We start from the raw sequence: 15,841 nt of genomic DNA, 5'->3' as shown, positions 1-15,841 counted from the left end.
GCATCAGAGGCTGCGAATCACCCGTGGAAAATAACATGCGGCGCGTCTTTAAGGACCGCAGCATGTCAAATTCTCGTGTGGAGTCTCTAGTCTCCGCAACAGAAATTTGTCCACTAGAATGTATTGAATGCGGTAAATTCGCATGGTTCAGTAAACACATGTGGGTTTACCTGCGTTCAATAGAATGCAATGTTTTGGATGCAGCAAAAAATATAAGCCCAAAGTGCTGCTACGTCCGGATCGTGGGCACAGAGCCGAAAATTTAAAAAGAAATGGCGTGGGCTCCTACGGAATTTTTATAACCAGCAGAGGGAAAGTCGAGTGCTGGGGACTGATATTAGTAGCCAGGGAGGGGGCCATTAGCCAACAATGTTCCCTTGCTATTAATATCAGCCCACAGCAGTCCCAGAAAAGGCACATCCATAAGATGCGCCAGATTAGCCTCCGGTCTTCCCACTGCCCTGTAGCGGTGGCAAGTGGGGTAATGGGGTTGGGGTTCACGTCAGCCTTGTATTGGCGGCTGACGTGAAGCCCAGGTTAGTAATGGAGGGCGTCTATAAGACACCCCCATTACTAACTGCGTAGTAAAATGGTCGCCGCTTTTTCAATAAAAGACACGGCGAAAATAAAGTATTTTAATGAAATAAAACACACGGTTCTACAATTTTTTTTTTTATTACACGCCTCCGCAAAGCCGTCAATCTCCTGAAAAAAAAAAAAAAGTAAAATAAAAAACAACCATATTCCTCACCTGTCCACCATCAACAACGCAATCAACGTACCACCGAGTGTCCCACGACTATTTGTGTCACTTCTACAGCCGTGACATCAGCCATCACTGATGTCACTGCTGTAGAAGACCAGCAATGTATACTTACAGGAGTGTAAAATCACCCCCTATCAGTATACATGCTGCAGGAGGTCACTGAGGTTGATCAGCTGATCAGCCCCAGTGAGCTGACGATCAGCTGAGCGGTGCCGTCAGTATCAGCTGATGGTCAGGTGACCATCAGCTGATACTGACATCACCGCAGACATCACCGCAGAGCCCGCTCCCAGTAGTATACCGCCGAGAGGAGAAGATTTCTGCCGGGGGCCGCCGGACAGGTGAGTATAGAGGTTTATTTTTATATTTTTACTTTTTTAAAAAGTAAAGAGGGAGGAGGAGGAGAGGAGTTGTAGTCTCCTCTTCATCCCGGGTACCACACGCAGCACGTTTGCACCTCAAATTCGCGGCCATTGAATTTAATTGAAACGCAGCAAATCCACATTTACCTGCGGGTTTGCTGCGTTTCAATGTAACTCAATGGCCGCGAATTTGCGGCGTGATCGGTCTAGAAATGGTCCTGCTGCGTTTTGCAACGCAATGCGAATTCGGCGTGTTAATAACGCATCATGTGCACAGCACATCCAAATTCGCATTGCTATGCATGGCAAACCGACTACCAAGCGTTTTCGCGGCCGGAAAAACGCTGCAAAGACGCTACGTGTGAACTTAACATAAATGTTTGTCACAGGAACAGAACATTTGTGGCCAGGAGTGAGTGTTTGAACTGGTCTTTTACTACCCTACCCAGCTATGTATGATGTCGAGCGAGAGAATAATCCATAACTCCCCATTTTAGATGGCTGATCCTTTTGTTTTTTGGGAGATGAGCCACAGCCATTGGAGTCTGGCATTGACTTTCTCAAGCTGAGCGTTCCTGTGTATAGGGGACTCTGTGATTGTTCAGACAGCTTTCTATTTTGTATTTTGGGCTCGAGTGTTGATTAAATGATATATTTTTGTAGTGGTTGTTCCTCCATTTCTTTGTAAATCATAGCTCCAAGTTACCCCCCAATCCATCCTTACAGGGAACCTAGGAGCTTGCTGTATACTGATTATATATAGTACTTAATGATAATCCATGTTGTGAGCTATGGAGTAAGAAAGGAAAATTTCTCAACAACCTAGGCAAAAAAAACTGGTCACAACTGTGCACGCTATTTTCCATCACATCATTCCATCACATTTTCGCATCACTGCCATATGCGGTATATGGTCAGACTAAGATTCCAAGCTACAGACACTTGTACAGCGCCAAAGTTTGTTGTTGTTTTTTTGTCCTCTTGTGTCCATTTCTTCTAACTTTAGATCACGCACCTCATGTCTGTTTGCCTTGTATTAAATTATATGTAAATATGTTCTCTTGCAGATTATTGTGCTAGTAAATTTGCAGCCGTTGGTTTTGCAGAATCTGTTGGGCTAGAAATGTTGGCTCTGGGAAAGACTGGCGTGAAGACCACAATTGTATGCCCATATTTTATTAACACTGGCATGTTTGACGGATGTACTTCCAAGTATGTACTCTTTGTATTGGTATATTATTTGATGTTAATATATAACTTTTTCAGTGTCTTATTCAGAAAGGAAGCAACTATTGTCAGTAACTTCAAAATCCCAAAGCAGTGCTTGAGATTAATCAATAAGACAAGGCGGATTAGTGGTACAAAGAGCAGATTTATGAAGAAGGACAGACAAATAATGCTAGTAAAGCTAATGAAATCTCATTATCTGCCTCATGATGGCAGAGCACACCAATTTCCTATCAGAATGCACACCACCCTATTATGGCCAATACAGTCTCGAATTAAAACATGTTTAGCCTGACATTAGAAGGCGCAAGTCAATTCAGATCATGGACTTCTGACTGTTGTTCTGAGAATGGTGATGGCCTGATATCCCAAAACATAGCTACAAAAAAATACTTTTCTGTAGCACACTGTATTAAAGGTTTACTCCCACAATTACATTATTTTTCACAAAGTACAGTAAATGCATACCTATTGCTAAGACTAAGCCCAACATAAAGATTCTTTTTTTGTATCTTTTTGTGCCCTTTTTTTCCTTCTCAAACTGCCCCCACTGTGAATCCAGTTTCACATTGCTGAATGGTTAGTCCTATTCTTACACTGCATTTCTAAGCAGCACACTGCTTCTCCTTAGTGCTTCAAACCCTTCCATTCCTCTTTTGTTTGCTCCTGATTAGACCCACCTCTAAGTTGACTCAAAACTGTGCTTGAACCTGGCTGACAAAAATAAAATCACACAGGCTTCCAGCACAGCTCTGCTATACTCTGCTCTGCAGCCTCCACCACAGAAATTTTGGCTAGTCATCAAGCTAATCTGTTTACAATACTCTATTGTACTGGATCATGCAGTGTACAGAAGAATGGTCTTCCTGAAGGATTTTATGTTCAATCTACATCATCATAGCTACATGTGGGTGTTTTTCCATCATTGCTGGTTTCAAGTAGAGCTCAGCTGTCCCGTTATCTGTTCTGCCTCAAACATGGAGCTTGAAATAACTAGGCACAGCTAAGGCCGAGCTGTGTTGGATGCCTTCTGCTGGCAGATCAGTGATGTGAAACTGCAAATGCTCCTCTGATGCATATGGCAAAGGATTTATCTTCAACAGTACAGTATTTACAGATTTGCATCATTTATCTGACAGTAGCAGGCATCAAACACAGTTTAGCCTTGCTTGGCTCTACCGAGTCATTTCAAATTCCCTTATGCAGGCAAAGAAGAGAGCAGGACAGTGGAGTTCTGCTGGAAACCAGTAACAGCAGTGATGTAAAATCACACTGTAACTTTGACGTAGCAGGTAAAATCTGTCAAGAAGGGTACTGTTTAGGACCATTCAGTGCACAGGAGCATAGTGTATTCTAACTATAGAATACACTCCCAGCATAGTCTGCTGTGCCTCCACTGACTAACAGCTGAGAGACTGCAGTCACTGCGCATGATCTACGAGGAGTAGCGGAACGACCGCATGATGGATCCAATGGCAACTGATGGGGCATACTTAGGGGAATGATATGTGAAAAACAGATTTAACAATGAATGATATTGGTGTACATGATAAGGCCACATTGAGATTTTGGGAATAATCCTTTAAGTGCCTGTTGGTGGCAAGCTTCCTATAGATGTACGAAGATGGTCAACATGGGGAGCCATGCACTTGGACGTCTCAGTTGCTGTTGACTACATCCTCTTCAGTTCTCGTAGATTATCGATCAGATAGCATGGGCTGAGCTCCTGCGTCCCTAACGCTACACATTTATGACGTACTTCTCAGTAGAGTTATGCATCTACTGCAGGTGTCATAAAGGGGTTAATGATGATCATTGCAAACATGTATTGACCGTTCATAGAAAACCCAAAATCTGATGGTTACTATTTTTACAGCAGGTTTGAATATGAAAGCAGTGACCAGATTGTTTGCCATGGGCAACCTGTCCAGTTCTTACCTGCACTATTGTATCCATTAAATAAATCATCTTTACAGAATTTCCCTGTAGTGAATAAAGTAGCAAAAATTAACTTAATGCATGGAGCATTTTCATTGAAGTTTTCTTTTTCTGTCCTCAAGATGGCCTAGATTTATGCCAATATTAGAGCCAGAATATGCGACCAAGAAGATTGTTGATGCCATCCTAAAAGAGCAAGTGTACTTGGTGATGCCTCGAAGTCTCTACATCATATTTGCATTAAAAAAGTGAGTTATACATTTACATAATGCTGAAAATTCTGAGCATAATTAAAAAAAATATATAATATTTTTTTTTTTATAATAATCCCCTTCTTTCTTTTCTTGCCTTTTTAGTACCATATCTGCAAAACTGGGAGTTGTACTTGGGGACTACTTTGGGGCATTTCATTTCATGGATCATTTTAAGGGTCGTGTCAAGAAGGACTAAATTTTGCCTACACAGCTGCCAGCATTAGGATGATCTGTGAAGGCAATCGATAATCACTTGGATCAAGCAGTTCAAACCCAAAAGGACTCTAAAGTTTCACTTTGATAAAATGTAATTAAATTTGTCTAATCTTTTTATTTTGCATTGGGATTCTATGCACCTGTAAAGGAAACTCCAGAAAGTTTAACATTGTTTTCATACCAAAAAGAACATGTTTAAATGTACCATTTTGTACTTACAGGTGAATAATTTTTGATATTGTTGTGATTTAAATTTTTTTTCTGTCCCTTTTTTTGTTTTTCTTTACAGAATTTTTATATTAATCACTGCTGAATCTACACAGATGTTTTTTTGTTTTGTTTTTTTCTTCAGATCTAGCTCAATCACCTGCATTAATATGAAGGGCATTAGGTTGCAACCTTGCAGATTTGAGCTGTAGAAAATGGAAAACCCGGCAACACAAAGTTAAAGGGAACCTGTAGCGTCCTAGCTGCCCTCTACACTGCCCCCATAGCGTTCTTAGTGATGCAATGTGCATCACTAACAAGCTGTTTTCATGAAAATTGGTGCAGCTATAATGATTTTATAACGTTTAATATACTTAGCTCCTACCTGCGTTTTCAGTCATAGGGGTGTGTTTCTCATATTCAGTCATGGGCGGTCGTGGCATTCAGTCACTGCTGGCTCCGCCCATGTATTTGAATCCTGCTCCCAGCAAGCGGTATTATTGTGGGGCACATGCGCACTTGTATATGTCTGGCCGCTTGCGCAGTGAGGCTGTGTTATTACCAGCTTCATTGCGCATGCGCCGGGAAAATAGCGCATCATAGCGCTTGCGCAGTGAAGCTGTGTAGTTCGCAGCTGCACTGCGCATGCACTATGATGCTTTATTCCTACGCATGCGCAGTGAGGCTGTGTGACCACACAGCCTCACTGCGCAGGTGGCCGGACATATACAAGTGCGCCTGCGCCCCACAATAATAGCGCTTGCCGGGAGCAGGATTGAAATACATGGGCGGTGCCAGCAGTGACTGAATGCTGCGACCGCCCATGACTGAATATGAGAATCACACCCTATGACTGAACAAGCAGGTAGGATCTAAGTATATTAAACGTTATAAATTCATTATAGCTGCACCAATTTTCATGAAAACAGCTTGTTAGTGATGCACATTGCATCACTAACAACGCTATGGGGGCAGTGTAGAGGGCAGCTAGGACATGACAGGTTCCCTTTAACTAACTCCGCTGCTGGTTAAGCATTGTAATGCATATTCTAGTTGTTTTGCTTAGTGTGTTTTTTTTTTTTTTTGTTTGTTTTTTATTCTAGCTATATTGATCTTCATTTCTGAGATTCTCAGTGTAGAATATTACCTTATGATCCTCACTTCTTTGCTTTATATAATATAGCAAACTTATGGGAGCATGTGAACAAAAATATTCATGTCTGTAGTAACTTTATTCTTCAGATCTGCACATTACTTATAATTAACTAATACCTTAGTCAGACCAATCTTACCTGGCTTTAGAAATTTCAACAGCCCTTACACATATCATATATAGATATACCGTATTTTTCGGACCATAAGATGCATTCTCCCCCCCCCCCCAAATTTGGTAAGAAAATGGGGGGTGCGTCTTATGGTCTGAACGTTACTTGCGGTGGTGGTGAAGCGGGATCGCAGGGCCCTCCCTCCTTCAGGAATGCATTGGTGGTAGCGGCGGCAGCAGAAGAAGAGGTGAGGCAGAGCGGCTGGGGCCAGGAGCTGTGCTGGGCCGATACAGGGGCCGGTGTCGGGCTGTGAGCGGCGTCGGGCGGTCTGCGCAATTTTCCAGTCTGCGCCGCCCTCTTCCTGAGGCTGTGATCTACAGGAAAACGACCCCCCGAGCCGGCGCATACAGACTGGGAGCTCCAGCAGCCGTTTTCCTGTAGATCACAGCTCTAGGAAGATGACCGTGCACACCGGAAAGCTGCGCAGGCCGCGCTGCTTCGCTGCTCACAGCCCGGCAACGGCATCAGCCCCAGCCAGAAACTTCGGCATCAGCCACAGGTCCCAGCCCGGCGTCAGCACAGGAACCGGCCTGGCGAAGGGCCCCAGCCAGGCACAGGCTTCACAGCATCTCAGCTCTTCTGCAGCCGCCACCGGGTTCCTGAGGGAGGGAATGAAGGGCCCTGCGATCCTGCTCCACCACCACCGCCTCAACCCTCCCTCCGCTGCTGGAGCACCAGCGTCTTGCTTCCTGAGGGACCCAGCCTCCTGTGACCCTCGCTCCACCGCTTCCCAGGTAAGACACCATAACTATTCAGACTATAAGATGGACCCCCATCCTATAAATATTTTTTTTCTATTTTCCACCATAAAAATTTGGGGTGCATCTTTTGGTCCGGTGCGTCTTATAGTCCGAAAAATACTGTATATGGAAATCTCTGCAATATATAGTAAGTCAACTTCCTGAATACAAACTCCAGAGAATAACATACCGTATTTTTTGGACTATAAGACACCACTTTTTTTCCTCCAAAATTTTGGAGGAAAGTGCGGGGGGGTGCATTTTATAGTGCGTCTTTTAAGTCTGAAACATACGGTATCTTTGCTAACTAAAAATAACAGCACAAACATTTAGGTGTGAGCAACACACTGTAAGGATAGGTCCACCCAATCTGAAGAATTTTATGCAAAGTTTTTCCAACGCACAGCAACTAGTCTATGCTCATGACGTGAAGTATAGTCAGATCCGAGCCCTGGTAGTAAAAACAGAGTCCCCATTCCTTGTAGAAACTGGATTTTTCACTTCTTGCTCCCTTCTGCAAGATCCCATATGTGCCTTATTCTTTCTAACACTATATGTAGATTTCTGCATTTGACTTCATGAATGTAGGTTGGTGAAGGAGGAGCACATGGCATTTTTAGGGTACAGCCACACAGGTGTCCATTTTTTACTTGTGCAAGAAAGTATCCATAGGGCCCCTATTAACTTGACAGACCAAAAGGTGTCTTTATGGCTTCTGTTGGGCTGGTATATGGTAGCATGCTTTGTTTCCTGCTGTACAGAATATTGCAGTCTTCTGCACCATTCCTTTATAAAGTCTCCTTGCAAATAAGTATATTGCGCAGTAAACTTGGTGGGAGCCTTATGGATGACAGCTACCACTGTAGGCCTATACCGTGCCATCTGAGGCATGTGTCAGAAATGCAGTATGAATAGACTCTTATTATGATGCAGTAGTGGTCAGTGACTGCAGCAGTCCTGTACATTCCACGTCATCCATTGTTCAGGGACCACGTAAACTGTAGAACGGAGTATTGAATTAGTAAAAGTAAATTGAGGGCTTTTTGTGTGACACATATCTGTAGGGTATTTGATTCTGAACATATAACATGACTATTTAACGAACGCTCTTTGAGCAGAAACAAAATTCATGTGGAAAATGAATCTGATACAAAACTGATGCAGAAGGACCCCTGTAACTATAATGGGATATTTCGGTTTTGTCTTGTGATATAAATGGAACAAGACGCACAGCATGGAGAACTTTTTTCTTCCATTCACAAAACAGTAGCCAGGTGGACCCCATTGTGGTCAGTGGGGACCTTCTTCAGTTTACTTCTGTTTTGTAACTAGTTTATACATGAATTTGGTTTCTGTCCTAAAATGGAATTGACAATGCAGCTGTGATCAGAGCCTTATACTGCGCGATCTGTGGGCAGCAAACTCTAGATGAAGTGTCGCTAGGCACAAAGGTGTAGCTATGCCTTTATACCCACACTTATCTGGATAATTTAATCTGAATGTGCACAATGCAGGTATGGTCACTATGCACCAGTCTTCTTCTTCACCACCACCGGTCTCCACTTTTCTATTTCCGTGATAACATGTGCTGCATCAACTAACGGCGAGACCTGTTTTAATGCAAAGCTGTCACCAGAAATTGATCCATTGTTAATATCAGGTTTTAGTTACCTTTTTTTTTCAAATTGCCAATGTTCGGGTGATTTTTTTTTTTTTTTTTCATATTACAACATTTATAGCAAAATAAAGTGGTTTTGCAATTTTCACACTGGCCACTAGAGCATTTTCAGACTCTTACCTCCTCTCCTTTCCAGGAAGAGTTTACAGGCATTTTCTGATCAACAGAGGGCTCGCTCTCACTTGCGATTAAATCGGACGAATGCAATCCGATAAAAAAAGCGGATTGCATTCGAACCAATTTAATCCTATGTTTCTGTGCTCAGTGGCTTTTTTTTTTTTTTTTCCAGCTCTGATCGGATTGCTATCGGGCTGGAAGAAAATTGTATCATGCTGCGATTGCATGCTGCATTCGGATCGCATGCACCCATATAAGCCTATGGGTGCGTGGAAACATCGCACTTCACTCAAATATCACCCAAGTGCAGTGCGATACCTGCCGATGCCAGCAACAGAAGAGATGGAGAATTGATTTCTCCATCCCCTCCGCAGCTGTTCTGCGATCCTCTCTGTGCGAGCGGATCGGAGCACTGACATTCGGCTCCCACTCGCAGCAGAGCAGGAGCCGAATGTCATTAGCATATCGCATCCGATGCTCTTACATTGCATGCCATACGCTAGTGGGACCCGGCCTTACGATGACCGATAAGCCCTCTATAAATGGCTGGAAAACACAGGATCCACCTTTCACAATAAGAGATGTCACAGCTGACCCCGCTCCTTTTCATAGGAACTTAAAGGGACTCAATTGGTTGGTTTCCCTTCTATCTCTGGCTCTGTGAAGCCAGAGCTGTCAATCAAAGAAGATGGTGGGTGGTGATAGAAACAAGCAGGTGGGAAGGTGTATATGAATGATTGGCCCCACCATGAAGCACCGAGCAGCGGGACTTGGTTTGAACAGTCATTTTGAGTCCCTAATAAGTACAAACGATGGGTCAGTGATCCATCCATTGTGGCAATCCATATGTGCCATTTTCTGACACAGGTGATGGGACTCTAAAAAAAAGCCCCAGTAGTGTAAAACTTGCAAGATTGATATTTTTAAATTTGTCATGCAGATTGTGATATTAAAAAAAATACTAATTTTATTTTAAAAATACATTTAACACAAAAACTTGAATTAATACATAGATAATTTTCTGATGATGGCTTCCTTTTATATATAATCCTCAGTCTACAGTCCTTCATGATGGAGAAATGCTTGCTGTCTAATTGCTGTAATAACACTGTCCTCCATGCTGTATGGCTCTACCTATACATAGATGTGCGTGTAGTATACAGCGAGGCTTTATCCATATTCCAGCTCCACAGACAATCTATGTTGGAAGAGGGAGACTTTTAATTGCTAAGTCTTTTGATTGTTGCATATTTCTGCTGCATCTTGTAAGAGTTTTATTAATAAAAAAAAGTTTTATTAAAAATATTTTATAAGCATGTTCAGTGTGGTGTGTCGTTTTTTTTTAAAGCTATGAATTTACAGAAAAAGGTTTTATACACGCTATTTATCGGAAAAATGTTCATAATTTGTACTATGACCAAATGTTATCACTAAATTGTATGCATATTTAAAATTTAGCCAGTTTTTTACCTCAGTATCTGTAAGCCAAAACCAGGAGTGGGTGAAAAATACAGAAGTGGTGACTTGTTTCTATTAGGCCAGTTTCACACATCCGTATGTTTTCGGTACCGGAGATGTCCGTGTGTGTTTTACGTGTTGCATTCATGTGCCACATCAGGTTTGCATGTACCGGCGCCTGGGAATCAGCGCTACAGTTAATGCTGTTCCCAAGCGCTAGTGCTGAACACTGCCCTCATCATGGTTCCTGCCGGCGCTGCGATCAGCACGAGCAAAGACAATGATGAGGGTAGTAGTCTGCTCCCGCAGTGTCCCTGTGTAAAAAAAATAAAAATAAATAAAATCCATATACTCACCTGTGCGGAAATGTCCCCTGCTGTATCCATGCGACCGATGACGGCGGGGAGAATGAGCCACTCTGATCACAGCACCGGCAGGGAGCCATGATGAGGACAGCATTCAACACTGGTGCTTGGGAACAGCGCTATAACTGTATCACTGATTCCGAGGCACGGGAACGTGACACACAGATGTCATCCGTGTGGTACATTTTGCGGACTGTAGATCCGTAAAAAAAATGAACGTCAGTGGGTGGAGCACACGGACACATTGTCCGTGAAAACACACGGACGTGCACAGACCCATAGATTTTAATGGGTCTGCGTGTATCAGTTTTTCCGGTACGTGTGGAAACTGTCACCACGCGTACTGGAGACACGGACGTGTGAAAGAGCCCTTATACTTTTCCTCTGATTGTTCCACTCCTTGTTTTGGCTTGCAAATACTTATGTAAAATACCAAAGACTGAACATGTGAACATGGCCTGAGCCTGTTTTTTATCACATCTGATTGAGTATAGACTCTGATGTCTGGACTAGAAGTGGGTCTCCTGGCCCAAACTCAACAGCCTTATATATGCCTAGGAGGCTAAATTCGGGTGAGGCGACTCCCGGACATTAAAGTTAGGACCATGAATGTCGGACAGAGCTTGAATCAGAGACAATTTATGTGCTGTCCATTTATTCCTGTAAATAACGCAAACACAGTTGCACTCAAAATTATTCTACCCCTCCCCCCTTTGCATATCAGATTTATTAGTACACTTTCTGTTGTTTGCAATAAACTGAAAAAGAACAGTTTAAAAAGCTCACACAACTAAAGCAACTAATGACTTCTCCAAAGTTAACACCAAGTGCCACTTTTACAGCGCACCTGTCAGCAGGATTGTGGTTCTTTTATAATCTTTATTTTCATTTCTGCCATAATGAAATGTTCGTGCTTTGGGTCGGGACTTTAGGGAGGGGTTGTAACTGGTCCTCTCATTATGTATGCCTATCTCTGGCCTCTGACAGGTCACTGTGCTTTCAGTGACTGCCTACTATTTTAAATATTGCCTTTGTAATTTCTCTGCCAATGTGAAATTTACATCCCCAAAAGGGCTGCCGCCGCCCACACATGCGCAGTAGCATCTTTCGGTTGCCGAGAGATGGTACTGTGCACGCTCGGGCGCCATTTTGTTAGAGGAAAAATTTGCCTGCAGCAATATGGGCGCCCGCGCTTGCGCAGTAGCATTTGTCGGTTGCCGAAAGATGCTACTGCGCATGTGGCCATTTTGGGATATGTAAATTTCACATTAGCGGAGAAATTACACTGGCAGTATTTAAAATAGTAGGCAGGTCACTGAAAGCACAGTGACCTGTCAGAGGCCAGAGATAGGCATACATAATGAGAGCACCAGTTACAGCCCCTCCCTAAAGTCCCGACCCAGAGCACCAGCATATCATTATGGTAGAACAGAAAATAAAGATTATAAAAGAACCACTGGACGGATTTCATCAACAAATGTATCATTTTACTCAGTGTAACGGTGCCCACCTGACAGTGTATGTGGTTTACTAAGCACAATCCTGCTGACAGATTCGCTTTAATTACTACTGTAAATTCAAAATTATGCAATCCCTTCAAGACAAGTGTTTTTCTTTAGTACTTAATATACAGGTGCATCTCACTAAATTAGAATATCATCAAAAAGTTAATTTATTTCAGTTCTTCAATACAAAAAGTGAAACTCTTATTATATAGAATCATTATAAACAGTGATCTATATCAAGTGTTTATTTCTGTTAATGTTGATGATTATGACTTACAACCAATGAAAACACAAAAGTCATTATCACAGTAAATTAGAATAATTAACAAAAAACACCTGCAAAGGCTTCCTACACATTTAAAAAGGTCCCTTAGTCTGTTTCAGTAGCCTCCACAAGATTGAAACTTGACAGATGTCCAGAAGGCAGTCATTGACACTCCACAAGGTCCCAGAGTTCCAATTTTCATTTGGAAATCAAGGTCCCAGAGTCTGGAGGAAGAGTGGAGAGGCCACAATCCAAGCAGCTTGAGGTCTAGTGTGAAGTTTCCACAATCAGTGATGGTTTGGGGAGCCATGTTATCTGCTGGTGTAGGTCCACTGTGTTTTATCAAGACCAAAGTCAGTGCTGCTGTCTACTAGGATTCTCATTGTTTTTCATATTGAACTGAACACACAATGTAACAGTGGTTGCAGAGCAAAATAAAACTTTTTTTTTTTTTTTTTTATTTCACCTCTCCAGTATGGAGATATTAGTAGCAGTCAAAGTATTTGGCACTTAATGAGTCAACTTTTTTAAGCCATATGGGTGTTAGACAGTTTTCACTGAGGGCTTGTACTGCTTCTCCCTGGATGATGCTGAACAATTATAAGCTGGCAGCAATACCGCTGAAAAAAAGCACCCCATCATAGTATTGAGCAGGTTTCGGAGTGTGTGAGATGTAATGTCAGACAGAGATGATCTCCTGGTCTAACCTCCTTCATGATTAGTAACAGATGACTAACACCTTTCAGATAAAGTCCCTGTGGGGGGAGGCGCAGCACATCTGAGTTGAGCTCTGTCACATTACAAATATCTTTATTAACTCTCCTTTCATAGCATGGTCACCTCTGCTGTACTGTCCCTCTTCCCATGCTGCCTGTCTAGAGATCTGTCAGTATCACACTTATGTCTGCTGTGCTCAGGCAATTTGTACTTGTTCTGCAGTGAGATCAGAGCAGGGTCTTATTACATCTCACACAGGAGAAGCCCAGGACAGATTGCTCCTGTATGATATGTAATGTCACCCTTGGTCTCACTGCAGGGCAATTATAAGTTACTTGAGCACAGCAGACATTAGTGTGTGTAGCGCTGGCGTCCCTGCCCTCTGCTAGGCAGGGACGCTGCTCCCCTCACCGCTCTGCTCCGTGCCCGGCGTCCTCTCCCCGCTCTGCTGTCAGCGCGCGCTCCGTCCCGGCGTCCTCCTCCTGCTCTGCTGTCAGCGCGCGCTCCTTCCCGGCGTCCTCCTCCCGCTCTGCTCTCAGCGCGCGCTCCTTCCCGGCCCCTGTGCTTAGGGCGCGCGCGCGCGCGCTCCCCTCCTCTTAAAGGGACCGCGCGCGCCGTCCTAAGGAGTCCCCGGCCAATGGCCGGAGGACTTCATCATATATAAGGCACCTCCTCCAAGATGGAGGTGCCCGAGCAATGTTGTTTGCACCTGTGTCTCACCTGTGCTTCAGCCCTCAGGTCCCGTTGCCAGTTACCTGCCAGTTACCTGCCAGTTTCCTGCCAGTTTCCTGCTAGTTACCTGCCTGATTCCTGCCTGAATACTTGTTACCTGTCTGCCAGTCTGAGGTCCGACGGTCTGCCTTACTACTCCTGTCAGTCTGTCTAAAGGACCAGCCTGCCCGCTCACCTGGGAGCGCATATCAGCTACCTGCCTGCTTGCCTGAGGTCCGACGGTCTGCCTTACTACTCCGGTCAGTCTGTCTATGGACCAGCTTGCCCGCTCACCTGGGAGCGCTTCTCCGTTATCTGCCTGCTTGCCAGCCCGGAGGCTCCGTTGTCACGTGCTGTGACCACCAGCTATCTCAGAGACTCTTGCCCGCTCACCTGGGAGCGCATCTCCGTTACCTGCCTACTTGCCAGCCCGGAGGTCCAGTTGTCACGTGCGGTGACCACCAGCTATTCCAGAGACTCTTGCCCGCTCACCTGGGAGCGCTTCTCCGTTACCTACCTGCCTGCCAGCCCGGAGGTTCCGCCGTCACGTGCCGTGACCACCTGCTATTCCAGAGACTCTCGCTTGCTCACCTGGGAGCACACATCTACCATCTGCCTGCTAGCCTACCCAGAGGCTCTGCCATCACAGGTCGTACCTACCCCTTACCCAGAGACTGCCCTGATCACTTGCCGTAACTCCCTGTCCGTTCACCCAGAGACTGCCACCCGCTCCCTTACAAGGGCCGCCCCCTTGTATAATAGCTCAGAGGTTCCGCCTCCCGGACCCGTTACAGTTTGCTCGGGCCATGGAACCCGGTGGCACCCAAGCTCCCTCGCTCTCGGACCTCTGTCTTGAACTGTCCCGTCAGAAGTCCCAACAGGAGGCCATCCTGGGTCATCTGCGGAATGTTAATACTCGCCTGAACACCCTGTCTGATCCACCAACAACCTCCGCCAGTGCCATATCTTGCAATCCGGCAGCTCCGCTGCCCACTAATACTATGGTATCCTACCCCGGACCCCGGCTTTCTGCACCTCCTCGCTTCGGAGGCGACCCCGTCCAGGCTCGGGGCTTCATAAATCAGTGCACCCTGCACTTTGAACTTTTGTCCCATCAGTTTAATTCCGACCGGGCCAAAATTGCCTTTATCATGTCCCATCTCACCGGGGAGGCCCTGGCCTGGCTAAATCCTCTATGGGAGAGAGGAGACCCCCTGGTGTCCAACTTGCCTGCTTTTCTCTCGGCTCTCCGGAAAGTCTTCGACGAACCCGGACGGAAGACCTCATCCGCATCCTCTCTGCTACGCCTCCGTCAGGAGGGTCTCACCGTGGGCCAATATGCCATACGGTTCCGCACCCTTGCCTCGGAGCTGGCCTGGGATAACGACGCTCTGGTATCTGTCTTCTGGGAGGGTCTGTCCGGTCGTATTAAAGATGAACTTGCTGGTCGGGACATTCCTACCTCTCTCGATGATCTAATAACCCTTGCCACCCGGATTGACCTACGGTTCCAGGAGCGTGCCAAAGAGGTCACCCGTGAGAGAAGGATTCCACGTTTAGCTCCTACTTTCCAGAAACCCGTCATTCCCTCCATCTCTCCCCAGGTACACTCTCCTGAGCCTATGCAGGTCGACCAGACCAAGATGGTCAAAACCCGTCAGGACTCACGCCGTGCCGAGGGGAGCTGCTTCTACTGTGGCAGTAAGGAGCACCGGATCCGTGCCTGCCCGGAGAGGTCGGAAAACGCCTGTGTCTAGGTTCGCTCAGAGAGGTCCACCTAGACAAGAATAAATCCTCTCCATCCCTGCTGTTGTCAGTTTCGATCATCTACGGGGAGAACCGTTATTTCGAACTAGCCCAACTTGACTCTGGAGCAGCCGGGAACCTTATTTCACAGTCCCTGGTTGAGAAATACCGCATCCCTACCAAACCTCTGGCTGTACCCTTGTCTGTCGCTGCCGTGGATGGGGGCCTCTTACCTCGCCCCATT

The 15,841-nt window shown here is 45.1% G+C and overlaps 1 protein-coding gene across 2 annotated transcripts in view; it reads left to right on the top strand.

Annotated features, from left to right (window-relative positions):
- SDR16C5 (short chain dehydrogenase/reductase family 16C member 5) overlaps positions 1 to 5,273 on the top strand; it is a 63,275-nt gene extending 58,002 nt beyond the window's left edge. For both annotated transcript variants that reach the window (XM_073679320.1, XM_073679319.1), the window contains 3 exons: positions 2,196 to 2,340; positions 4,416 to 4,541; positions 4,650 to 5,273. In XM_073679320.1, coding sequence (XP_073535421.1) covers positions 2,196 to 2,340; positions 4,416 to 4,541; positions 4,650 to 4,743 — 365 coding nt within the window. In that variant the 3' untranslated portion in view covers positions 4,744 to 5,273. The remainder of the gene's footprint in view (positions 1 to 2,195; positions 2,341 to 4,415; positions 4,542 to 4,649) is intronic.
- The last annotated feature ends 10,568 nt before the right edge of the window (positions 5,274 to 15,841 follow it).

This window comes from Phyllobates terribilis, unplaced genomic scaffold (genome assembly GCF_046119375.1).
Source record: "Phyllobates terribilis strain yellow unplaced genomic scaffold, ASM4611937v1 Scaffold_4__5_contigs__length_816908805, whole genome shotgun sequence".
Taxonomy (NCBI): domain Eukaryota; kingdom Metazoa; phylum Chordata; class Amphibia; order Anura; family Dendrobatidae; genus Phyllobates; species Phyllobates terribilis.
Note: the sequence above shows the minus strand (reverse complement) of the source record. Positions and strands in the feature narration are given on the sequence as shown.